This window comes from Trachypithecus francoisi, unplaced genomic scaffold (genome assembly GCF_009764315.1).
Source record: "Trachypithecus francoisi isolate TF-2019V2 unplaced genomic scaffold, Tfra_2.0 Lachesis_group3, whole genome shotgun sequence".
NCBI classification, from domain to species: Eukaryota; Metazoa; Chordata; class Mammalia; order Primates; family Cercopithecidae; genus Trachypithecus; species Trachypithecus francoisi.
In genome coordinates, this window is record NW_022681468.1 from 16,657,559 (window position 1) to 16,682,992 (window position 25,434).

At 43.6% G+C, this 25,434-nt stretch overlaps 1 protein-coding gene across 1 annotated transcript; it reads right to left on the reverse strand.

Annotated features, from left to right (window-relative positions):
- Positions 1–816: 816 nt before the first annotated feature.
- On the reverse strand, positions 817–16,804 carry PSMC1 (proteasome 26S subunit, ATPase 1). Its single transcript, XM_033191626.1, has 11 exons — positions 16,704–16,804; positions 14,098–14,151; positions 13,117–13,213; positions 9,626–9,750; positions 9,215–9,400; positions 8,891–9,019; positions 7,902–7,998; positions 5,025–5,214; positions 3,892–4,043; positions 3,102–3,256; positions 817–1,173 (listed from the first exon to the last, which is right to left on the reverse strand). Exons 1-11 carry the CDS (start codon positions 16,704–16,706, stop codon positions 1,039–1,041), a joined length of 1,323 nt encoding a protein of 440 aa, XP_033047517.1. The 5' UTR covers positions 16,707–16,804; the 3' UTR covers positions 817–1,038.
- Positions 16,805–25,434: the final 8,630 nt, after the last annotated feature.

Sequence of the window (25,434 nt, forward strand, 5' to 3'; positions counted from 1 at the left end):
AGCTGGACTGCAGGCACCCGTCACCACACATGGCTAATTTTTGTATTTTTAGTAAAGATGGGGTTTCACCATGTTGGCCAGGCTGGTCTCGAACTACTGACCTTGTGATACGCCTGCCTCAGCTTCCCAAAGTGCTGGGATTACAGGCATGAGCCACCGTGCCTGGCCAAATTGTGCTGTTTTTAAACAAAGCCTGCGGTAGGTAACTTGTTATGGTATTAACAAAAAATGAATACACCCTCCTCATTCAACATGGGCCCCCACAACCCACACCAGGCCACCTGTCGAGGGAACGCTTACCTTGATCTGCCCCACTTAATAGCTTTAGGCCTGATTTGTTCAGAAAGAGAAATGAAGGAAACAGATGGGGAAGGGAAGGGGAAGTTCTGACATGTTTCTGAACACCTTGAAAGGGATGAGGTTTCTAAGCCCAAGAACAAGGGATTTCAAGATCTCTCTAGGAATCCTCAGTCTCTTGGGAACACCAGTAGTTATTTTCTGCCCTCAGAGTGCTGAAACACACATGGTCCACAAAACTTCCAAAAAAGGAACACTGTACTTCCTTTAGAAGCAACAGCCACATTAACTCAGCCTTTATTAAACAACGAATATCCCTGGCTCTGTGGTAATGACCATTTCCCGCCGTAATGACTGTTGAACGCCAGCTCTGGGGGTGTGACGCGGGGAACGCATAGTGAGGTCCACACTCCTTGGGACTGCAGCCTGAGTTCCTGTCCAGAGGCTTCCCTGCAGCTGGGTCCACCCACAGCCTGCTGCTGAGCGGTAGGTGTGTGTGGAGACTGCAGAAACAGGAAGTGTATGTGCAAGAGCACGCTTTATTGGGAAGCAGGCTGCTGCACAGTGACCAACAGACAGACCACCCAATGGGCACTTACACATCGTACTCCAAAAGACACAGGATGCTTTGCTAATAAAAATCAATGGGAACAGGGATTCTTCTGAGCAACTCCCCCAACCTCATCCCTTTCAGGGATTGAGAAATTTCCCAACCATTTTCCTGATGGCAGCCGTGGTTCACTAGAGATACAGCCCCTCAGGGGTGCCTTCCTGTTTCTTATAAAGAACATTTTCTTTAGATTTTTTGAAGTCTTCATTTGTTACTTTCATTCTACGTTCTCTTAAGGCCATCAGACCAGCTTCTGTACAGATTGCCTGTAAGAAAGAACAGTGTGTTCAAAAGTGAAATATTTATTTTTATTCTAACAAGGAATTCCGAAAAAGCTATTCTGAAGCTGGGCGCAGTGGTTCACATCTGTAATCCCAGCACCAAGGCAGGCGGATCGCCTGAGGTCAGGAGTTCAAGACCAGCCTGGCCAACATGGTGAAACCCCGTTTCTACTAAAAATAGAAAACATTAGCCGGGGACGGTGGCAGGCACCTATAATCCCAGCTACTGGGGAGGCTGAGGCAGGAGAATTGCTTGAACCAGGGAGGCGGAGGTTGCAGTGAGCCAAGATCATGCCACTGTACTCTAGCCTGGGCAACGAGCGAAACTCCACCTCAAAAAAAAAAAAAAAATCTATTCTGAAATAAAGCATGAGACACCTAGACTAAACACAAATTGCTTATTTGGGAAAGATTTTGATTTTTTAAAAAATGTTTTAAGCATCCTATTTTCTGAAAGGATGTGAAGTGGCTTAAACTGGAAGTTACTGTAACTAAGAAGACTGGCCCAAGGGTCGGGGCTGTGGGTTCTAGTTTTGGCTCAGGTTCTAACAAGCTATGTGGCTTGGCAAGTCAGTAAATTCTTACACCACCACTTTCCTTAAAGAGAATAATATTCCTAGGAAACAAACGAAATTATGCCCTGAAACTTAGAGGCAATTGACAGTATATGTCTATTTCATTTACCTATAGTCATAAGAGAACATGTGTTCTGGTTAGATACTCTAAGTGGCAGTATCTATACTATGGAATAATACTATAGAGCATAGCATTTATTCCAATCTATTTAATTTCTCAGTAATTACTTGCCCAAAGTAAAAGAAAACAATAACCCATGTTACATGGGTTACTGTTATTGTTTTAGGCCTGATCTGTTTAGAAAGGAAAGAGAAATGAAGGAAACAGATAGAGAGGGACAGCAAATGAACATGTTACAGGGGTTATTGTTACTGTTTTCTTTTTCTTTTGGCCAGTAATTACTGTGGCAAAAACATGATGCGGCAAAAAACACAATCCTGGCACAGAAGTTTGTTTGGTGATGGCCATCAGGTCATTTACTTCAAATGGTTCGGGTGAAAGTTTTGTGTATAGAAAGAGAAAAGGCAAATGGGTAAAATGTTAACTCTTGGCAAATCACTGTGCTATTGTTGCAACTCTTTTGAAGGCTTGAAAATTGTCAAAGTAAGTTTTTATCTTAAAAATAAAATGTTAAGATCTTTCAATTTTTTAAAAAGAAGATAGATTTTACTCACCAACAGAGACACCTAGTTCTCTATGACTAACTGCCAATGATCTGTGGGCTCAGGGCAGGTGCTGACCTGGAAAGGCACTGCTTGTGCTGTCCCTACCTAACCATGGCACTTATGACTGACGAAAACCCAGCTCTTCCCAGGGAAAGCAAGCTGAACCCACATTCAACACTGCCAGGCCTTGCTGTAAATTCTGATCAGCTGGGAGGAAATGTCCTAACTCATGTACATTTGTCATAAAACCAAGAGGTGTAATCTGGTAGAACCTTCCAGAACACAGATTGGGACATGAATGCAGTGGGTGCTTGGTCCCCACTCTGCAGCTCTGGGGAGAGTTCTCCCAGGACATACCCTTCCCTTGACATGGCACTGAGCAACTACATTTGACACACCTTGAGAAAGTCACCTGGGTCTAAGGCAGCTTAGTACCAGCAACTCAGCCTTGTGGCTACAGCCTTAGGGTCATTCACTGCATAAAATAATGCATTAAAAATGACTTCAAATAACAAGCACATATACTATTTGGATGTAATCATAAACCAATATGATGATTAAAATACAGACACCCATCTGTCCAGGCCAGCCACCATCCCAAAAGCACATACAGACTTTTTCCTGATTGACGGCCACATTCCCAGAAATGAGCTGACACAGCTAGGCTCTCACCTTGATGTCAGCACCAGAGAGGTCATCTTTAGCCATGATCAAGTCGTCCAGGGTTACATCATCAGCCAGCGTCATCCTGCTTGTGTGAATCTGAAAGATGCGCTTCTTCGTCTTTTCATCAGGCAGGGGGAACTCAATCTTCCTGTCAATGCGGCCTGCAGGTACGAAAAGTTTTTAAGTCACACCACCATCAAAACCCAGGCTCGGCCATGGCTCAGAGGCCTCACCCCATCTCCTTACATACGAAGTTTCAGTCAGACAGTATTCTGTGGGAAGGATGTCCAAATCTTAAAAAGTAACCATACATTTTTGTAGTTTGTAAATTTCTACATTTGAATTCTCTTCATTTAAAAGAAACTCTGTCTACTTTGGTACCTTCAGAAATAAATGAAAGGAGCAATTCCTGAGTGAAATTGGACAGACCTGTCGTGTTAGAAACATTACAAAAGACAGCAAACAAATCACTGTTTCTTCTGATGCTACCTGAATGTAAAAACAACAAATCCTACCATCACATGAATTATTTCTTCCAGAAAAAGCAGCCAGTTCTTGAGGCTAAAAAGGGAATATTATGGAAAAGATCAAGATATAAGACTGGAATTCAAAGGGCCGAGGTGCACAGACTGTATCATGTTCTGTTTTAACTCTCGCCTCAAGGGGACCTATTTTTGGTAAATTATCCTAAGTTTCACTGCAGTTTTTGCTTTTTTATGTATCATTTGATAGGCCTCCCAAAGCACACTTAAATGTATAAACACATTAATCATGATGAAACAAAAGCAGATTTAACCTGGCCTGATAAGTGCTGGATCCAGAGTTTCTATTCGGTTTGTGGCCATGATAACTTTCACATCTCCCCTAGAATCAAATCCATCCAACTGGTTCAGCAGTTCCAACATTGTTCGCTGAATTTCTCTCTCCCCACCAGAATTGGAGTCATATCTTTGGGAAAAAAAAGGGAAGGAATGAAGACCCAACTGATTGCCTGCTCAAGAGGAATTACAGCAACGACCTCATTTTGACAAAACACCTTAACAAACATTCCTGTTTAACTCACATGGCACTCCCTCAATTACGCTCAGAAAAAAACAAATTCAGTACTCCCTGCCATGGTCTGAATGTAATTCCCCAAATTTATGTGTTGAAACTTAATCCCTACTGGGTGGTTAAGAGATGAGGCCTTTTGGAGAGGGCTAAAGGCATGAGGCAGAGCCTTATACTGCATGAGTTCCTTATAAAAAAAAAGGCCTTGTACAGCATGTATTCCTTATAAAAATGCTGCAGGGAACTAGCATAGGCCCTTTTTGCTCTTCCGTTTGTCTCCTGAACATTTGTCCCCTTTGCAGAACAAGTGCCATCTCAGAAGCAGAGAGCAGCCCTCACTAGACATCAATGCCAGTGCCTTGATCTTGGGCTTCTCAGCCTCCAGAACTGTGGGAAATACATTTTCTATTCTTTATACAAAATACCAGTCCCAAGGCATTTTGTTACAGCAGCACAAATGGACTAAGACACTCCCCATCAGCCAAGTTACAGATCATATTTTTTCACAGCAGTTTCTGTGCCTGAAACTATCATTTATTTTGTTTCCACGTTTGGTGTCTGATCCCTACAACCTGACTGTGAGCTCCTCCAGGGCAAAGCCTGTTGTGCTCACAGCTGTGTCCCTAGAGTCCAGATGGTCCTGGCTCAGGGTGTGTGCTCAAGACATGGTTATTCACAACTGACCAATCTCCAGGCGTTCACAGCTCCTGGGCAGTTGTGACCTGGCTCCTGGGAGAGCAGAGCCTAAAGCATCCATGGAAGACCACGCACGGCAAGAACTGTGGCCACAGAGAGAGTCCCCCGAGATCGTTCATTCTCAAGAGAAGAACTATGCGCTGTTCCCTCTAAACAAGGCAAAATAAGCATGAGAAAGTCTACCTTTTTGTCCCAATGGCGTCAATTTCATCAATAAACACGATGGACGGTGCATGTTCTTCGGCAACTCGAAACAATTCCCGTACGAGTTTGGGCCCATCACCTAGGTACTTCTGAATAAGTTCAGAGCCAACCACTCTCAAGAAAGTGGCTGAGGTTTGGTTTGCTACAGCTTTGGCTAACAAGGTTTTACCTATTTTAGATGAAAAAAGATTTAAAGAGATACCTCAAGTGCTGTTTTAACTTAAAAACTCGTATCATTACCACCTTAAATGGACACAAAAAACAGGTGGGCCCCCATGCTAAGGCATGTCACCAATTCAGGTGTTGCCACATTCTGTTGTCCTGAGTAGACAAGAGGACATTTAGAAAAATCTACTCACATGTTTGGATTATCCTTAGCTATTTTCCTAAACTTATCATGATAACGTCAGAAAATACTTTTTACTTGGTTATTTTCCAACCTTGACCCAGTTTCCCCTGAAGAACTGTGAACTATAATTACCCGTATGAAGAATTGCTTTGTACTATTAATGAAATACATCGCATTTTTTTCTCTGGTTGAGCCTTTCTTGGGCCCCTTCAAAGTTGCATACATTAACCTGACCCACCCAACCCAGGGCTGGAGAGCCAAACTAAAGTCCTAGGAAACGATCAGTGCTGGGAAAAAAGGTCTGGGAATCCTAGCTTTGCCCCTAAGGAGACACACACAGTGTTCCTGAGCTCCAAGCATGCAGTGCCCGCTGCTCCAAAAGAGTAGCTACTGGGTGGGCTTGCTGCCAGCTCAGAAAGCTGAGACACGACCAGCTCTCGATGAAGCCCACAATGAGAGCTGCTGTGACATGCCCTTCCAAGGGAGAGGCAGTTCCTCCCACTGATCTCAGGGAAGAGCTCAGACATCATTTCCAATACTGCTCTACTTGCTGATATTTCACTTTCAGGTTAAAAACAAGAGTCAGCCGGCCGGGCGCGGTGGCTCACGCCTGTAATCCCAGCACTTTGGGAGGCTGAGGCGGGAGGATCACCTGAGGCCGGGAGTTCAAGACCAGCCTGATCAACATGGAGAAACCCTGTCTCTACTAAAAAAATTACAATATTAGCCAGCACATGCTTGTAATCCTAGCTACTCGGGAGGCTGAGGCAGGAGAATCGCTTGAACCTGGGAGGCTAAGGCAGAAGAATCGCTTGAACCCTGGAGGCAGAGGTTGCGGTGAGCCAAGATCATGCCATTGCGCTCCAGCCTGGGCAACAAGAGTGAAACTCCGCCTCAAAAAAAAAAAGAAAGAAAGAAAAGAAAAACAAGAGTCAGCAAAGAGTGCCCAACTTGAGAATTTTTGAATTGGAAGACCTAGGACCCTTTGGTGGTCTGTGAGGACCTGGCAAGAGCTGGGTGGGTGCCTTAGGATACAGAGGCAGTTAGGGGCAGAACTGGCAGCCTCAGGCTGGCACAGGAGGAGTGTGGAGGCGGCTAGCTGGTATGTGACAGGGAAGACTTCCCAGAAATGGGATGGCAGACACAAAGCTCAGCTTTGCAACATGTGGCAATGATGTTCGGCAGAGTAGCAGATGCAAAGGCTGAACTGCTCCCTGAAAGCATCAGTGAGGGAAGGTGAACAGAAAATAAAGAGGACCTTTCCAGTGGATAGGATCTTATAGTGCAGAAGCAGCCAAGTCTAGCCACTGGGCTGCTTCTGTGGTCAGAGGGCTCACTGAACAAGCTGCCTGCTCCTCTGACAGACTTGCCTGTCCAGTCCTGCCTCCCAGCCCTGTACCGCAGCCCCTTTAGTACTAGAGCCCCACAGGGGGCCTGCAGCTGTGGGTCAGGAGACCTATGTTCCAGCTCCAGCCCTGTTACTAGCTCAACTCCCAGAGGGGCCTTGGGTTAGTCACCGGCCACTCTGAAACATAATTTCCTAAGCTGTAAGTTGAGGGGATGTAGGAGAGCAATCTCTTCTAGCTCTCGGCCTCTGGGTACAGGCGTCTCCCAGTCTCTCCATTGTGGGCACCCCTCAGCATGGATCCTCTTAGGAACACTCAATTCTCTCAAATGACTGTGCTTAAATGAATCTGATACTGCAGAATAGAGCTTTTCTTTTTAGGAGACAGTCTCGCTCTGTCACCCAGGCTGGAATGCGGTGGCATGATCTCAGCTCACTGCAGCCTCTGTATCCCAGGTTCAAGCAGTTTTCCTGCCTCAGCCTCCCGAGTAGCTGGACTACAGATGTGCACTACCACACCCAGCCAGTTTTTGTATTTTTAGTAGAGATGGGGTTTCACCACATTGGCCAGGCTGGTCTTGAACTCCTGGCTTCAAGTCATCCACCCACCTTGACCTCCCAAAGTGCTGGGATTACTGGCATGAGCCACTGTGCTCAGAATAGAGCTTTTAAAGTAGCACTTCTCCACTATGGCTCCCAGACTTGGCCATACTCCAGATGAATAGATCAAAATCTTTGGGGATGGGGCCAGGCATCATTTTTTTTTTTTCTTTTTTTGAGACAGGTTTTCACTCTGTTGCCCAGGCTGGAATGCAGTGGTGTGATCACAGCTCACTGTAGCCTCGACTTCCAGGGCTCAAGTGATCCCCCTACCTCAGCCTCTTGGGTAGCTGGGACTACAGGCATGCACCACCACACCCGGCTAATTTTTTATAGAGACGGGGTTTCGCCAAGTTGCTCAGGCTTTTTTTCTCTTTTTTTTTTTGCATCAGTATTTTTAAAGCTCCCAAGGTGATTCCAACATGTAGACAAGGTTGAGCAGCCCTGTTTTACATTAAGGAATTGTGGTGTCCTCACTTACTAGTTCAGTAGTTATAACTAGCCAATGCTGCTGCTCAAGAGACCAGCTGGGTGCCTGGAAAGTGTCAAAAACAGAGCATACCTGTGCCAGGTGGACCATAGAGAATGACCCCCTTAGGAGGCTTTATACCCATCTCTTCATAATATTCAGGATGGGTGAGAGGAAGCTCCACAGATTCCTATGAAAAGTAGTAAAAATGAAAGGCTTTACTGAAATTATTAGCATATTTACTAATCGGCAACATAAGAATATCTTGCTTTCAACAAAAATAAGTAAAAATCTCAATTCCTCTTCTTAGAGACAATGTGCTTGATTTCTATTAGCGGCAAAGACATACTGAAGATGACACGTGTTCTACTTGAGTTCCCTGCACCCGTTACATCTCCCTGTCGCACCCAATTCCCCTTTTACTTTCTAGTAGAAGTCAGCCTGGAGCTCTTCTTGAGCAACAGAGACTTAAGAAAGCTAAAGTTCACCCTTTTCAATTAAACTACAGATAGGACCGGGAAAGACTTCCTGATGGCTGTTCCCATCTAGGGACATTATGGCTATTTCTCAGCTGCCTCAGAGGTCCTTGGCAGAGATCTGTGATGGCTCGGAATGACTTCCCTATGAAAGAACATGCAGACAGCCCACAGCCATCCTCAATGACCACATTCCCTGCAGCCCCCAGGGCCACTGAAGGCACTGGGATTATGCTCCAACCCCACCACTGTCTAAATGTGTGCAAGTACACATGCTAGCTCCACAAAGCACTGGAGGCTTCCAGATAAACACAACGGAAGTCAACACAGTCAGAAACATTACATATTCACACAGACGTGCAGTCAACATTACATATAAAAAGAATGAAGCTGCAGCTGCTGCAGGAACCATCACACAACTGATTGTTATTTCTATCACCTCACTCAGTATTAACAAATACAAAGATACCACAACTGGCAAGCTCTGTCTCAGCTACTGGTTTGATTAATAAACAAGCAAACATATCAAACAATTCCAAAGTATCCTAAATGGGACAGCAGAAACCAAAACTCAAAAAAAAACCCAGAGATGGTTACCAATCATACCTTAATTTCCTGAATTTGGTTGTCCAACCCCCCAATATCCGCATAGGTCTCCTGGGGGGCCTTTTCCACCTTCATCACTGTGACCAGGGGATCCGTGTCATCCATCAGCACCCCTATCACGGCATGCACCTAACAGGAAACATCAAGGTTGAACACAGGAACGTGAGGTTTGCTGGATCTGTTTACAGCAAAGCAATGCCAATCACGACATCCGTCTCCTGCCTCAGGAGTGCTTTGGTGATCTACTTCCATGGGACAGGAAGATGGATCTCAGTGAAAAGAGAAAGCACTTCCATGGGCTTTTGAAAAAGACTATCACCTCACCTTGTGATTGAGCAGGACCGAGCAGCCAGGTTCCAGCAGATCCTTGTCTACAAATGAAAGAATGCTGACGTAGTGTTCTGAGCCCACAGATGTAGACACGATGGCATGATTGTCATCAATGATCTCTTCCAAGGTTCCTACTGACATCGGGGTCCCCCTCAGATCATCCACTTTTGATCTTTCCTCCTATATATGAAAATGCCAAGGAAAACAGACTAGACCTAAAAGTAGATGATCCTGATAGTTCGCTAGATTTGCAAAGCAGCTGATGCTTCATAAAAGGCAACTAATAATACTTCATGAAAGCCTGGACAGGTTCAACTACTTGAATTTCATTTATTTGTTGACAATTTTAGGTTCTAAATAGAATTCAATTTGTAAAAAAGAAAATGAAGTAACTTTTCAACTCACCTCTTGCTTTTCTTCTAATGGTTTCATTTGTTCCTGATTTCTAATGAATTCTTCCTCCATGAGAAGATAGTCTTTAATTCTCTCTAACTTCAGTAATTTTAACCGGCACTGAGTGTGAGGTGTCACTGAAATTAAAATATCAAGTTTCATTATACGTGGACCCTGAAGTTTGCAAGTAAGGAATTAAGATTTTAAAATAGGCCGGGCGCGGTGGCTCAAGCCTGTAATCCCAGCACTTTGGGAGGCCGAGATGGGCGGATCACGAGGTCAGGAGATTGAGACCATCCTGGCTAACACGGTGAAACCCCGTCTCTACTAAAAAATACAAAAAACTAGCCAGGTGAGGTGGTGGGCGCCTATAGTCCCAGCTACTCGGGAGGCTGAGGCAGGAGAATGGCGTGAACCTGGGAGGTGGAGCTTGCAGTGAGCTGAGATCCGGCCACTGCACTCCAGCCTGGGCGACAGAGCAAGACTCCGTCTCAAAGAAAAAAAAAAAAAAGATTTTAAAATAAGCTCATTTTTGTTGGAGATAGCTTCAGAAAAATTCAGTTTAGTAACTCTAAGTAAGCAGGTGCCAAAATGGAAAAGGGAGTTTGGCTGTTATATGATCAAGACTTTCAAAATGGGGATGGGGTTTATGACCAAATAGCCCCAAATGACATACCCTGGCTGAATAGTCTGTATAAAGAAGAAAAAAGCTACTGACCCATCAGATACCTGGGTCTGGTTCATTTTTTCCCATAGGCACTAATAAAAAGTTACATAGGTTTCTCAGTCCAGTATATACACTGTTGCATGCTGGCTGTATACATACTCATCTATTTGTAGAATTTTGAAATATCAGGGATATTAACCCCGTTTATCACATATATGGCAAATATGTTTTCCACGTATGATTGTTTCTTTTGGCTTTGAAGTCTCAAGCCACATAGGAATTGTGTCTTTTTTTTTTTTTTGAGACAGAGTCTTGCTCTGTCACCCAGGCTGGAGTGCAGTGGTGCCATCTCGGCTCATTGCAACCTCTGCCTCCTGGGTTCAAGTGATTCTCCTGCCTCAGCCTCCTGAGTAGTTGGAATTACAGGCGCGTGCCACCACACCCGGCTAACTTTTTGGATTTTTAGTAGAGATGGTTTCAACGTGGTAGCCAGGATGGTTCCAATCTCCTGACCTCATGATCCACCCGCCTTGGCCTCACAAAGTGCTGGGAATTGTATCATAGACAAATATGTCAACCTTTTCTTTTATGGTTTCTGGGTTTTCCCATTTACTTCAAAAACTTTCTTCTTCCCTAAGGTTAATTTTCATTTATTTATTTTCACACATATACCTGTATTCCATTTGGCAAGAGTCAAGAATCTAATTTCATTTCCTTTGGACAAAAATTTTTGAAATGCCTTTTATATATACTTAAAAAAAATTTTTTTATTATACTTTAAGTTCTAGGATACATGTGCACAACGTGCAGATTTGTTGCATATGTATACGTGTGCCATGTTGGTGTGCTGCACCCATTAACTCGTCATTTTCATTAGGTATATCTCCTAATGCTATCCCTCCCCCCTCCCCCCACCCTACAGCAGGCCCCGGTGTGTGATGTTCCCCACCCTGTGTCCAAGTGTTCTCATTGTTCAATTCCCACCTATGAGTGAGAACATGCGGTGTTTGGTTTTCTGTCCTTGCGATAGTTTGCTTAGAATGATGGTTTCCATCTTCATCCATGTCCCTATAAAGGATGTGAACTCATCCTTTTTTATGGCTACATAGTATTCCATGGTGTATATGTACCACATTTTCTTAATCTAGTCTATCATTAATGGACATTTGGGTTGGTTCCAAGTCTTTGCTATTGTGAATAGTGCCACAATAAACATACGTGTGCATGTGTCTTTATAGCAGCATGATTTATAATCCTTTGGGTATATACCCAGTAATGGGATGGCTGGGTCAAATGATATTTCTAGTTCTAGATCCTTGAGGAATCACCACACTGTCTTCCACAATGGTTGAACTAGTTTACAGTCCCACCAACCTGTAAAAGTGTTCCCATTTCTTTCTCCACATCGCCATTCTAACTGGTGTGAGCTGGTATCTCATTGTGGTTTTGATTTGCGTTTCTCTGATGGAAATGCCTTATCCTATTCCCACAGACCTGAGGCGGCACCTTCAGTGTGTATTAAAGATCCATGTAATATGACTGTTTTTGGACTTCCTACTCTGTTCTGGTAGCGTGTCTTTTTCTGTACCAACACCATACCAATTCGTTATGGGAGACTAATGGCTGGTTTTACTGATTTCCTTCAATTCACTGAACAATGTTTTTTAAAGTAGTTTAAGTATTTCTTCTTAGTTTTTTCTTCTAAGCAGGGAGGAGCATATTTAGATGAGGGTTTGGGGAGGTATTTGAGCTGAAGCCTGAGAGATCATGAGAAGCAAGTAGCCATGACAAGAACTGGGGGAAGAAGAAGATTTTAGGCAGAGGACGAGTGAGGGCAAAGGCCCTGAAATGTACAAAAGTCAAAAAAACGTAAGGCAGGCAGTGTGTCCAATGAGCAAGGGGGGTGGCAGGGCTGAGATCGGAGAGGTGGGCTGGGTCAGATTGCCTGGTATGAATTGTATTCTATGTTCGGCAGGAAGCCATTGAAAAATTTTATTGTAACTTCAGGCATTGCATGATCTGAATTTCAACACAGTGGCATTTCATTTCTTTTTTTTTTTTTTTTTTTTTTTGAGATGGAGTCTCGCTCTGTCACCCAGGCTGGAGTGCAGTGGCGCGATCTCGGCTCACTGCAAGCTCCGCCTCCCGGGTTTACGCCATTCTCCTGCCTCAGCCTCCCGAGTAGCTGGGACTACAGGCGCCCGCCATCTCGCCTGGCTAATTTTTTTGTATTTTTTTAGTAGAGACGGGGTTTCACCGTGTTAGCCAGGATGGTCTCGATCTCCTGACCTTGTGATCCACCCGTCTCGGCCTCCCAAAGTGCTGGGATTACAGGCTTGAGCCACCGCGCCCGGCCTTCATTTCAAATATACATGATTCTGAGTTACTAAAGTTCAACCTGCGTTTTGTAATTTAAAACTATACTTTTATTTATTTATTTATTTTGAGATGGAGTCTTGCTCTGTCATCCAGGCTAGAGTACAGTGACATAATCTTGGCTCACTGCAATCCACCTCCTAGGTTCAAGTGATTCTCCTCCTGCCTTAGCCTCCCAAGTTAACACTATACTTTTAATCCACTAAAGGAGCCTTTAAAGAAAAACGATGACATTTCTTAAAGTGAGACACAATCATATAATACTGTATTTTAAAACAAAAGATAACTTGTATGCCAACCTAGAGGAACATCACACTCAAGAGTTAGGTGAAACTGAATCACAAAGCTAGAGCTTCAATTGCCCTCTACTTCCTGTTCCCCTTTCAGACTCTAAGCTGCATGCACAGAGATGGTTTCTCCTAAGAACTGGAAAGATGGCAAGGAGGAGCCATGTCATTACCCAGTGGCAGTTTGCTGGCAGCGTCTGGTCCCTTCGTTTTCTTCTTCTTTTTCCCCACTCTAGTTGGTACAGGAGGTTCATATTTCTTTTTCTTGTCCTTGAGTTGTTAGAACAGCAGGAAAAAAAAGTCCCATGAAAATCATATTAAAACAAATTTATTTCTGTACCACCATCATCTATTTTCAGGTGGTACAACTTTCCTTATCTTTTAGGATGTTATTAAAAACCTGACTTGTTTCACATTCCTGCAATTTTAATAAGTAAATATGATGAGTAAATGTAAGCTGGGCGCAGTGGCTCACGTCTGTAATCCCAGCAATTTGGGAGGCTGAGGCAGGCAGATCACTTGAGGTCAGGAGTTTAAGACCAGCTTGGCCAACGTGGCGAAACCCCATCTCTACTAAAAATACAAAAATTAGCCGGGTGTGGTAGTGGGCACCTGTAATCCCAGCTACTCGGGAGGCTAAGACAGGAGAATTACTCGAACCTGGGAGGCAGAGGTTGCAGTGAGCCAAGATCGCGCCATTGCACTCCAGCCTGGGCGACAGAACAAGATTCCATCTCAAATAATAATAATAAATGAAAATAAATGTAATCTTTTAACCACACACGTAAGTGACAATGAGTCATATTATTCCAATAAGGTATAGAGGGGTAAGAATCAAGTTATATGCCAAAAGTTTAGGTAACTTGAGGCAATCTTCATACCTCAGGATATTAGACACCAAAATTATAGGCAATTTTACTTCAATACTTCTGTAAGGTCATTGCTTTTACACACTTAAATACCTATTTGATGGTTAGGTCAATAACCTTTTCTAAAGCATGAAAAGCATACTTATTCTATCTATAGGACAGGCTAGTTTAAAAACTACTGGATCACTCTACTTTTTAAAACTCATGAATCCCCATAGAACTTCTCAGCCGAGACCACATTTTCTACAATTTGCTCGTATCACAGGACAAATCTGGCATATTTACCTTGTCATCCTTCTTGCCACCTCCAGGACCATGACCACCACTCTGACTTTGACCCTGCAGGAGAAAAATCAGACACAGATGTAAATTCAGAATATGATCACTTGAAAAGAACGCCTTCATACTGTCCTGTGAGTCTATAACGTGTCCTGTGAGTCTGTAACATTTCTCCCTCATTTCAACATTTTTGAACACAAGATGTAATACTTGCAGTCAATGTGTGCATTTAGTGTGGCAGAATTTCTTTTTCCCTGAAAAGATATTTGATAGATTACTGGTACACCTCGCAATTGATTGCATCTTAGAATCAAGAACAACTCTATTGAGAAGTAGATACAACCAAAGAGGCTGAGAGTCTTAAGATCACCCCCTCTTGAGGGGAAAATATGGAGCTTCACAGCTTTTGATAGGAAACTACCAGACTGAAGCTATCAAGAATATATTCCATAAAATTAGGCTATGAAAGCTAAGTCATTTTACATGCTTGAAAAATGTTTACCAATCATTTACCCCTTACTTAGATCACACCAAGATCCAGAAGACTTTCCTTCCAATAGCACCTTATCTAATTCCTACCCCTAAAGTCAGGGGGTTTCCGGGCAGGTCTTTCTTCTCAATCTGAAAAGCTCTATCACTTTAAGGTGTTAAGAACTTAGTGTATTAATAAACTCATTGGGATTCCGGATTTTAAAAGGCCCTTCAGTTACAGGACAATGCTTAACACTGAACAATGTCTCAGAAATGGTGGCATTTTAAATATGAAGATGAGTGAACTTCCTGATTAGAAGGGCCCACTCAGCTCCCTCAGATCAGCCCCACGCAGGCACTTCTAAATGAATACACCAACACTTCTTCACCTCTTGGGCATTTTACATGTTTCTCAGTCTCAAATAACAAGTACACTAATTACTGAACCCCTACTATATGCCAAGCAGTGTCCTAAACATTCTCCAAGTATTATCCCACTTAATTCTTACAAACACTATGATATTGGTACTATCATTACCCCCCCCCCCACCATTTGTAGATAAGAAAACTAAGTCCAGAGAGCTCAAATGACTTGCCTGTTGTGACAAAGCCTGTCAGAGATGGAGCCAGAAATCACACTCAGGTTTGCTGAATGCCAAAACCTAGGTGTTTCTCTACTGTTCTACAAAAAAACCGATGGGGTTTGTGTTCCAGTACAGCCACTTACTGTGTTTCCATTTCTTCCTTAGCAAAATAAATTACCTCGAGGAAACTGTTGTAATAAATGAGAAAATGCTGGAAAAGTACTTGGCACATGCTTAGAATACTACACAGAAATCCGTAAAAGACCTCTATGAGGCCGGGTGCGGTGGCTCACGCCTGTAATCCCACTTTGGGAGGCCGAGGCGGGCGGATCACAAGGTCAGGAGTTCAGAACCAGCCTGGCCAACATAGTGAAACGCCGTCTCTACAAAAATACAAAAATTAGCCGGGTGTAGTGGCGGGCGCCTGTAGTCGCAGCTACTTGGGAGGCTGAGGCAGGAGAATCGCTTGAACCCGGGAGGCGGAGATCGCGCCACTGCACTCTAGCCTGGATGACAGACCAAGACTCTGTCTCAAAACAAAACAAAACAAAACGACCTCTATGAGATCTGGCTTTCTTGGTGTTCACGATACAGGTTAAACATTCCTATCTCAGGTTCTTTGCATTTGCTGTATCTTCTGTCTGGACCACATTTCCCTCAGACATCTGCAGGGGTTACTCCCTCAATTTCGGTCCGCGCAAATTTCACCTCCTCAGAGCGACTTTCGCTGACTCTATAAAAAGCAGCCACCCCTCCATGTTTTCCCTTTCTATACAATAACCATACAACAATGACCACCCCACCCCTGACATCATATTTCTGATTATTGTCTGCCTTCTGCTCTAGAATGTACGCACTATGAAGGCAGGGACTTCATCAAACCTGCTCACCCCCTGTATCCTCAGTGTCTGGAACAGAAGCTAGCCAAAAGTTTAACAACAACAACAACAACAAAACACCAAGTGCTCAGTAAATACTTGTTTAGTGAATTGATGAATAAATGCTAGCTGTTTTTATTATTACTACTGCACCACGGGCCCTTTCCGTTTGAGCTCCGCCTGTCATAATAGTGTCTTTAAGGCCTCCTTCAAACGCCCCCAGCTCCGAAAGGCCTTCCACGACTCCGCTCTCCCCTCCTCAGGTGGAACGAATCCCACCCTCTTCTCCAGCACCCTTCGGCTGCCCGACTCAAAAAGCATTTTTCCCCGTGACTCGAGGAGGCGCCCCCGAAACTCCCAGCGCCGATCAGCAAAGCCCTGGTCGGCGGAACAGCAAAGCCAGGGACCTGATCCGTTCTGCCGCCCCATAAGCCCACGCAGAAGACCTCTCTGCGCTGAGCCCCGGCCCCAGGACCCCCGGGTAAGGCCCGCTAGTCGGCCCCGGCCCGCGGTGGACCTGAGCGCGGTCTCTGGGAGCCTCCACCCGCCGAGATTAGGCCGGCAGGAGGAGAAGAGGGCAGTCCCAGTTCCTCGGGCAGCCGCCTCTGTCTCTCGCCTCAGGCCGCGGCGACCCCATCGCACCGCGACCACCAGCGGAAAGAAACCCTTAGTCACTCACCATCTTGCCTTCGCCACTTGAGCTGCCGCTGCCGGAAGTTCCTCCACCACGGCGGCCCGACAGAGGCGGAAGTCGTTAGGGACGCTACGGAAGCCGATAGCAACCAAATTCTGCCCAGACCAAGTTGTGCTCTAAGGGCTTGTGCGGGCGAGCTAGGGCAACGCAGTAATATATAAGCATAACGTGAACTTTATAAATATTTTACTTGAAAGAAATTTTGAATACCCGTTATGAGGCGCTAGTCAACAACTTAAGACAATGACCGCAACTGTCAAAGAGCTAGGACAATCGTGAAAATATAAAATATTTATGCAAAATTTATAACTGATAAGAACTTTATTGTTCTAAAAATTGGAATGGCATTTGGAACTGGGAAGTTGACATATACATTTGCACAAATATTTCAGTTATTATTCAGCTTCTGGAATTAACGTGCACATCTGGGAGTATGTGTGTGTGTAATGAGTCATCTAAACCTGTCTTTTCCTGATGACCTGTGAGTCGTGATGATACCAGATGTCTTAAATTCCTCTTCTTGAAGCTGATTGGTAAAGTTCATCATTTGTTACACCCTCCAGGACATCAGAAAAATGGCAAGAATCCCTTCTATTTCTGGAAGTTCCATTAACAAATGCTCAAAATGCTGCATCTTTCTGGAGAGATGGATTTTTTTTTTTTCTGCTCCAGATTAATTTAGGGATTTTAGTTGTGAAACACTAAAAATATTTCCCTTATGAACACACAACAGGTACACTTCTTCCTTTTTATCATTACTGGAACACAGTAATAGTCTTAGCACTATCGACCTCTGTTAACAAATTTGGCATCTAGTATACATGACACATGAAATCACATGATAGGATGGGGCAAGATGATTATCCCTTCACACATGCTGAAAGCAATGCCAGTGTGGTATGGAAGGTCTAGGCAATCTGTGTATAACCTGGAAAAGTATGGGGTTCCTGAGATGGTGAAACATGCAAAGAAATATAGGCTGACGACTAAAACTGAAGACCTTAATTCTGGAGGACATGCTGATGGAGGAAGTGCCCTCTTAATGCACAGCGAGCCTACTTCTCTCTCTCTCTCTCTTTCTCTCTCTCTCTCTCTCTCTCTCTCTGTGTGTGTGTGTGTGTGTGTGTGTGTGTCTCTCTCTCTCTCTCTTTTAAGAGAGTCTCATTGACCAGGCTGGAGTGCAGTGGCATGATCTCAGCTCACTGCAACCTCCTCCTCCTAGGTTCAAGCGATTCTCCTGCCTCAGCCTTCCAAGTAGCTGGGAATACAGGCACCAGCCACCACACCCGGCTAATTTTTTGCATTTTTAGTAGAGATGAGGTTTTACCATGTTGGCCAGGCTGGTTTTGAACTCCTGACCTCAAGTGATTTGCATACCTCCGCCTCCGAAAGTGCTGGGATTACAGGCGTGAGCCACTGCGCCTGGCCCCGTTCATCAATTTTGCCTTATGGCTGACTCTCTCAATCCTCCCCACCTGGTTAACAGCCATCTCCGCAACTCTCCCTCTTTTCCACTTGCAATTTCCAACCTCCCATCCTGGCGGGGCCAGGGTGGACAGAGGGGGCGGGGCCGAGGTGGACAGAGGGCAGGTGCCAGAGGCAAGTGTGCATCCTGTTCAGCAGCCCTCCTGCAACCTCAAGCACATCAGAACCAGCCCAGATGCTGACAAAATGCAGACTCTGGTGCCATCCCCCAGAGACTGTGATTCTATAGACCCATGGCAGGGCCCAGACACCTACATTTTAACGGATACCTCAAGGGATTCTGAGGCTGGGTGGCTCATACACCACATTTTTAGAGCTGGAACTCCAGAACAGTGGTCTACAAAGCAGGGCAGCCACACCCTGGTGGCCCACGGGCCCATTCGTGTGTTGGGAGAAGCCATCAGAATGACTTTTTATTTAAAAAATAAGAATAATTACTAGGCAAACAGCCAAGGGGTTAACAATGTGGGCCCCACGCCAGGTCTTCTTTCCAGCCTTGTCACCAGTGAGCTGTGTTGTTGTGTCTCAGTTCTGTCGTCTGTGAAATGGGGACCTTTATAGTTCCTCCCTCATGGTGCCGTTGTTTAAGGACTAAAGTAAAATGCTGAGAATTGCACCTGGCATAGGACAATTGCTCTAGGTATCAGCTACTCTGATTATTATTATTATTTTGAGACAAGGTCTCATGCTGTTACCCATGCTGGAGTGCAGTGACACAATTTTGGCTCAACTCCACCTCCCGGGTTCAAGCAATTCTCCTGCCTCAGCCTCCCAAGTAGCTGGGATTACAGGCACCCATCCCCATGCCTGGCTAATTTTTGTATTTTTAGTAGAGATGGGGTTTCACCATGCTAGCCAGGCTGGTCTCCAATTCCTGACCTCAAGTGATAAACCCACCTCAGCCTCCCAAAGTGCTGGGATGACAGGTGTGAGCCTCCGCACCTGGTCTTATTAGTATTTTTTTTTTTTTTAATATACAAATTGCCATTGGTGCCCTCATTCAGGGCATATATTAGATGGTCCCGTACCTCACTCAAAATTTATAATCTCTTGGTAGAGTGGTACAGTAATCTTCAAACACATTTCTTCATGCATTCTCAAAAGTAATTTGCAAAATGTATTTCTTGACACATTTCTAGGTTAGCATCTAAATTTCATATAAGTTTAAATAGCTGCAAATGATCCACTTGCCAGAAAGTTTTAAGTATTGACACTTTAATGTATATACACAAAGGAATCTAACTATCGTGATAGTTTGATATTTCATCCATTTCAAACTTATGTACGCAGGCTTTTTTCTAGCATTGAAAATATTTGCTTTCATCTCTTCCCTTTGAAGTGAACATTTCCATTCCATTTATCATGCATACTTTTATCCTAATATCATGTATGTTGATGCTGAAAAACATTTTATTGATTGACCTCTCGCACATTTTTGCAAAAGTTTTGTAAGTCAGAATTTTTTCATGTATTTTATTTTCTGTGTCTTTTGGGTCCTACATGCTAAAAATGTTTTCTGGAGTTTGAGTTATTATCAGTTACCACTAGTACGCACTCGATCAAGATGATATACAGTCTGTGGTAAGTTAGTGTTCATTTCACCTATCCATGGACGGATATGACAATGTCAGAATGAGGCAGGGGTCAGCACCAATTCTAGTCTTGTTAGTTATTGTTTATAGATGTTTGGGCTGAGAATTCTCATTCACATGAATGGGAAAGGAAATAATTTTGTAATGAAAATGTCACGCAATTCTTTCCAATCCTATATCCTAAACAAAAAAAATCACACAGTGATTGATCCACAAAATCTATTACTAGTGATAACTTGAAATAAGTCTTTCTTCAATGTGGTTGCAAGGAACTAGAAAACACTGTAGGTGCAAAACAATTCGTTCACCAGTGATTAGGGTCATTCAGTTTCTCAGTTTCTGGGAAATGTACCCAAGAGGCTTTCCCATGACTTATCAAATACTATCCATGAAGACATGTTACTCTTTCACTCAGAGCTTAAACTGATAGCCTGAAAAAGAACTGGAAATTTTTTAATATCATTAATCTTCTTATACCCCTGGAAATACATTTTTTTTTTTTTTTTTTTTTTTTTGAGGCAGGGTCGTGCTCTGTTGCCCAAGCTGGAGTGCAGTGGCACGATCTGGGCTCATTGCAACCTCCACCTCCCAGGTTCAAGCCGTTCTCCTGCCTCAGCCTCCTGAGTAGCTGGGACTACAGGCACTTGCCACCATGCCTGGCTAATTTTTGTAATTTTTGTAGAGAGGAGGTTTCACCATCTTGGTCAGGCTGGTCTCAAACTCCTGACCTCAAGTGATCTACCCACCTCAGCCTCCCAAAGTGCTGGGTTTACAGGCGTGAGCCACCGCACCTGGCCTGGAAATACAATATTTTTCATAATATTTTAAGATCATAGGAATTTAAAAGTTAACTTTCTTTAAATATATTTTTGTCAAAGCCATGGAGCAGCAGAGTTTTAGAGCATTCTATTTCTGAAAAATGTCCAATTGACAATTAGTGCTCTACTTCAACCCATTTAGCCAAATCAGATTTATTACTTGGGAGGGAAAAAAAAACCCCTCAACTTTTATTTTTCAATTACACAAACCTCTTCATATGTAAATCAAGAAATATTATTTTTAGAATGACAGAGATAAATTATAGAATGCAACTCATAAGACAAATAATCAGAAACAGTTAAGATAAAATTAAAATAATATATTCACTTTATAAAGTTATATAGTAAGAAAAAATTAATATTTGTTTCTCTTAATTTTTAATAATGCAATTATGTAGCTAAAAATATGAGTTATCTGTGAAGCAAGGATTATAATAAAATGTATGGTATTCTTGGGTAAATATGTGTGTGTGTGAATTTTTTAATTAACACTTGAAGAAACCCCGTCTCTACTAAAAATACAAAATTAGCCACACGTGGTGGCACATGCTTGTAATCCCAGCTACTCGCAAGGCTGAGGCAGGAGAATCGCTTGAACCCGGGAGGCAGAGGTTGCAGTGAGCTGAGATCACGCCATTGCACTCCAGCTTGGGCAACAAGAGAGAAACTCCATCTCAGAAAAAAAAAGAATCAAGCATAAAAATCAGAATAATTACCTTAATTTTGTAAGACATTATCAGGATTAAACATTTTCATTTCAGGGAAGAGAAAATAAATATATAGGATTGTTAAAATTTAATTTTTCTGGCAAATACATTTCAAAAATAGGAAGTAAAAAACAAAAACATTTTTAAAGATGAAATAAGATGAGAATTTATTATGACAATCAGAATAAATATTTCATATGACTGGATAAAAATAACTTTTAGCAACCTCATTGAATAATACATGCTAAATCTGAAAGAAATTAAGTTAGGGTTTAATCAATGGGTTTTTGTTTTATCTAAAGCATCCTGAAATACCGAGTAGCCCCAGCAAACCCTGTAGTTACCCTGAAAAGACTATTACAAACCAATATTGCTTCTGCTGTTCTAATTTACATTTTGTCCTAAGGGCAAGTGTTGAGATCAGCTGAAGAAAGTGCTCCTGTTTAAATGCATTTTAAAAAGTCATTTTCAGCCTCAATGTCTGTTACCAATGCTTGTTTGCTTTACTTTCCAAGGAGGCTCTGTCAGGACTGATGCATTTCATGTCAATGCATTTTATGCAAGAGATAGGTCATCAAGGTCGGTTGCGGTGGCTCACGCCTGTAATCCCAGCACTTTGAGAGGCCAAGACAGGCAGATCACTTGAGTTCAGGGGTTCAAGACCAGCCTGGCTAACACGGTGAAACTCCGTCTCCACTAAAAATACAAAAAAAGAAAAAATTAGGCCGGGCGCGGTGGCTCAGGCCTGTAATCCCAGCACTTTGGGAGGCCGAGACGGGCAGATCACGAGGTCAGGAGATCGAGACCATCCTGGCTAACACGGTGAAACCTCGTCTCTACTAAAAAATACAAAAAGCTAGCCAGGCGAGGTGGCGGGCGCCTGTAGTCCCAGCTACTCGGGAGGCTGAGGCAGGAGAATGGCGTAAACCTGGGAGGCGGAGCTTGCAGTGAGCTGAGATCCGGCCACTGCACTACAGCCCGGGCGACAGAGCGAGACTCCGTCTCAAAAAAAGAAAAAAAGAAAAAGAAAAAATTAGCCGGGCGTGGTGGCAGTTACTTGCAGTTGCTGCTGCAGGAGTCAGGCCTAGGGTTGGTCTAAAAAAAAAGTTCCAAATTTTATCTATTTTGTGAGCTATCATGATCTGGGTCTTTAATTGTGCCTTCTTCCTTTTGCTGTATTTGGCATAACATTTACAAGAGATATATAATGCTAATACAGTGACAAATACCATAAAGATAGCAAAGATTAGGCATCCAAGAGGGTTATAGGTAGAGTCAGGGGCCAGTACACAACGTAACCAGCCAAAAAACCACTGCATGCATCATCATATTCTTTGGTCAGACTCACAATGTGTTTACCCTCCTTATCAAGGGTCATTTGAACCTTATGATAAATCTTATTTGAGGAGTATAGGACCAATACTAAATCAGAGTCCAATAAATTTAATCTCTCTTCCGGCCATTTTATCACTACAGATATAGCATCCTGAGGAGGATATAAATCAAATGCAAGGAACGCCTGGTCCTCAATGTCTAAATTGTTGTAGCACTTGTGAACAGTGGACAAATCGATTTTTCCCACCACTTTTGTATTGCCCCAGATACTGGTATTTGGGTCGGGGGAGGCGGGGGCGCAGAAAGAGGTTTTGTCACAAGAGAAGTCATATAATTCTACAGTGTCGTTTTGTCACCCCTCCCAACAGACATAGCCCTTCCCCATACACGAGATGCTATGTGCCATGGGGGTGGACATTAGAGGCCAAGTCTGGGAAAAATCAGGCTTCCAAGTGGTTTGAGGGCACAGCCATTCTCATTTTCTGTTTTCACATCCTAAAGGGGAGATGGATGCCGTGTGTTACTAACAGCTGAAATAGCCCAGGAGGAGTATTTCCCAGAGGGATTATTCTTGTATTGTTTACAACAGTCCCAATGTCTGCCAGTTGGGTGACAGAGTACCTTTGAGCCTCATTTAACTTTGGTGCCTGTGCTCTGAGAATACAATGTTTTTTTGTTGTTGTTGTTTGTTTGTTTGCTTTTCTTTCTTTTTTTGAGATGGAGTTTCGCTTAGTTGCCCAGGCTGGAGTGCAATGGTGCGATGTGATCTCAGCTCACCGTAACCTCCGTCTCCCTGGTTCAAGCGATTCTCCTGCCTCAGCTTCCTGAATAGCAGGGATGACAGGCATGCGCCACCACGCCTGGCTAATTTTGTATTTTTAGTAGAGACAGGGTTTCTCCATGTTGGTCAGGCTGGTCTCAAACTCCCGACTTCAGGTGATCCACCCGCCTCAGCCTCCCAAAGTGCTGGGATTACAGGCATGAGCCACTGTGCCCAGCTGAGAATACAATGTTTAAGGTCACGTTTACTGTGCAAAAATCCCCATAAGTTTGGGGAACCAAATATTTTCCACAGGTGACTGGATTGTGCATCAGTACTGAGGACTGTAGGCCATTGCTTCATAGCCACCCCAGATTCCATATGTAATAAAATAGATATGAGCCCCTGTTGGGTAAGAGTACACGCTCGCTCCCATCTTTGGTTTTGGGAGTATGTTTTCATGGTTTTTCTGGTTTCTTTTATCCATTTCATGAGTGCTGTGTTATCTTTTAAAGCAGCTTCCCATCCTTTTCTTTCTTCCTGGAATAGCATTCCTTCTATGTGGTCTATCTTCAATGGGGAATTTTTTTTCTAAAGAATGTCTTCATTTTTTCTAAAGAATGTCTCTTCATTAGCCATGAACTCAGCTTGCCCCTATATGCCTAGCCCAGCTCCAACTCCTCCACTGAGGTCATGCTTTAGTTTTTTGGGTGGCCAGTTTTGGTGTATCCACCAGGAATGCTGTTGCTGTTGTATACTGATGGCATTTGTACAATTTGGATAAATGGAGTCAATCCAGAACCGCTGGGTATCCCATACAATTGTAGGTGAGTGGAGGTGACACCTCAGTACACCCTTGCCTGGGTATTCCATAGGCTTCCCAGAAGCGCCCTGGTGGAATTTGTCCCATCGGGGTCCTCGGTCCACTAATTAACTCCCATAAATAGTTGCTCAAAGGCAGTGTCAGCACCTTTGGTCCTGGATAGGGGCATCCAGCCATAAGCACAGGACTGTTGGTTATTCGGACAGGCCATCCTACGGCAGTTCACACAGGAGGCAGCTAGATTTTTCCCATTGTAACCAGGCAATTGCCTCAACTGATTATCCCCAATATCTACTGTTATGCAATGTTCTACCTGGTTAGACCCCGTCAGTGATGTCCTGAGGCATTGTTAGGGGAGTATTCCTGCAGGGCGTCATGTTTGGTTGCAGCCCTATAATGGAGGTACCCTAAGAAGGGGGAACCTCAGGGAATGTTTAGAATGGTGCTGTTCCATATAACAGTCTTCATTTTGTCCCAGTCTATATCATACCAAATGATGTGGGCTCTGCCTGCAGGAAGATTGCTGAGGTTTGCAGGGGACCAGGAGAAAATTGCAGGTTTGAAAAGAGAAGAAGTGTGGGGTAGGCAGACAGAGGAGATTGTGGGAATGAGAATGAACAAGTAAAACATTTTTCTGGCTTTAGCAAGGGAATGTATGGCCACACCCATTTAGAAAGTTATACCAAGGAAGATTGCATAGATTCTTAGGACTAAGCTCTGATTTTTTTATCTTGCCCAAATTCCTATCTAAGGGGTCTGAGGAGTCATGCCCCACAAACCATAAATTCTCAGATGGGTTTTATTTGACCCTGTATATTATGACTTACTTTGCAATCTGACTCTGGCATAACAAGGAAGAAAATCAAAATGTTTTGCCCCAAAATTATATTTCCTTGCCATACCTTGAAATTGCCCTGCAAAATCTCTTGTGGGAGAAATCAACAACGTTCTATAGGAATCCCCTTTCACCTTTATTTTCCTTCCTTCCTTTCCAGATCCAGGAGATAATCAACCAAGAACCAGGCACCACCCCCACTCCTTTTTTTTTTGAGATGGAGTCTCGCTCTGTTACCTAGGCTGGAGTGCAGTGGCACAATCTCGGCTCACTGCAACCTCCCCCTCCGGGGTTCAAGCAATTCTCTGCCTCGGCCTCCCAAGTAGCTGAGATTACAGATGCCCGTCATCACGCCCAGCTA

Excerpts from the sequence above, each read along its gene's own strand:
- PSMC1 (XM_033191626.1), bottom strand. Across the intron at positions 7,999-8,890 it reads ACCAAATTCAGGAAATTAAG|GAATCTGTGGAGCTTCCTCT; the intron begins GTATGATTGGTA and ends TACTTTTCATAG. Across the intron at positions 3,257-3,891 it reads TCCAGCACTTATCAGGCCAG|GCCGCATTGACAGGAAGATT; the intron begins GTTAAATCTGCT and ends TCGTACCTGCAG.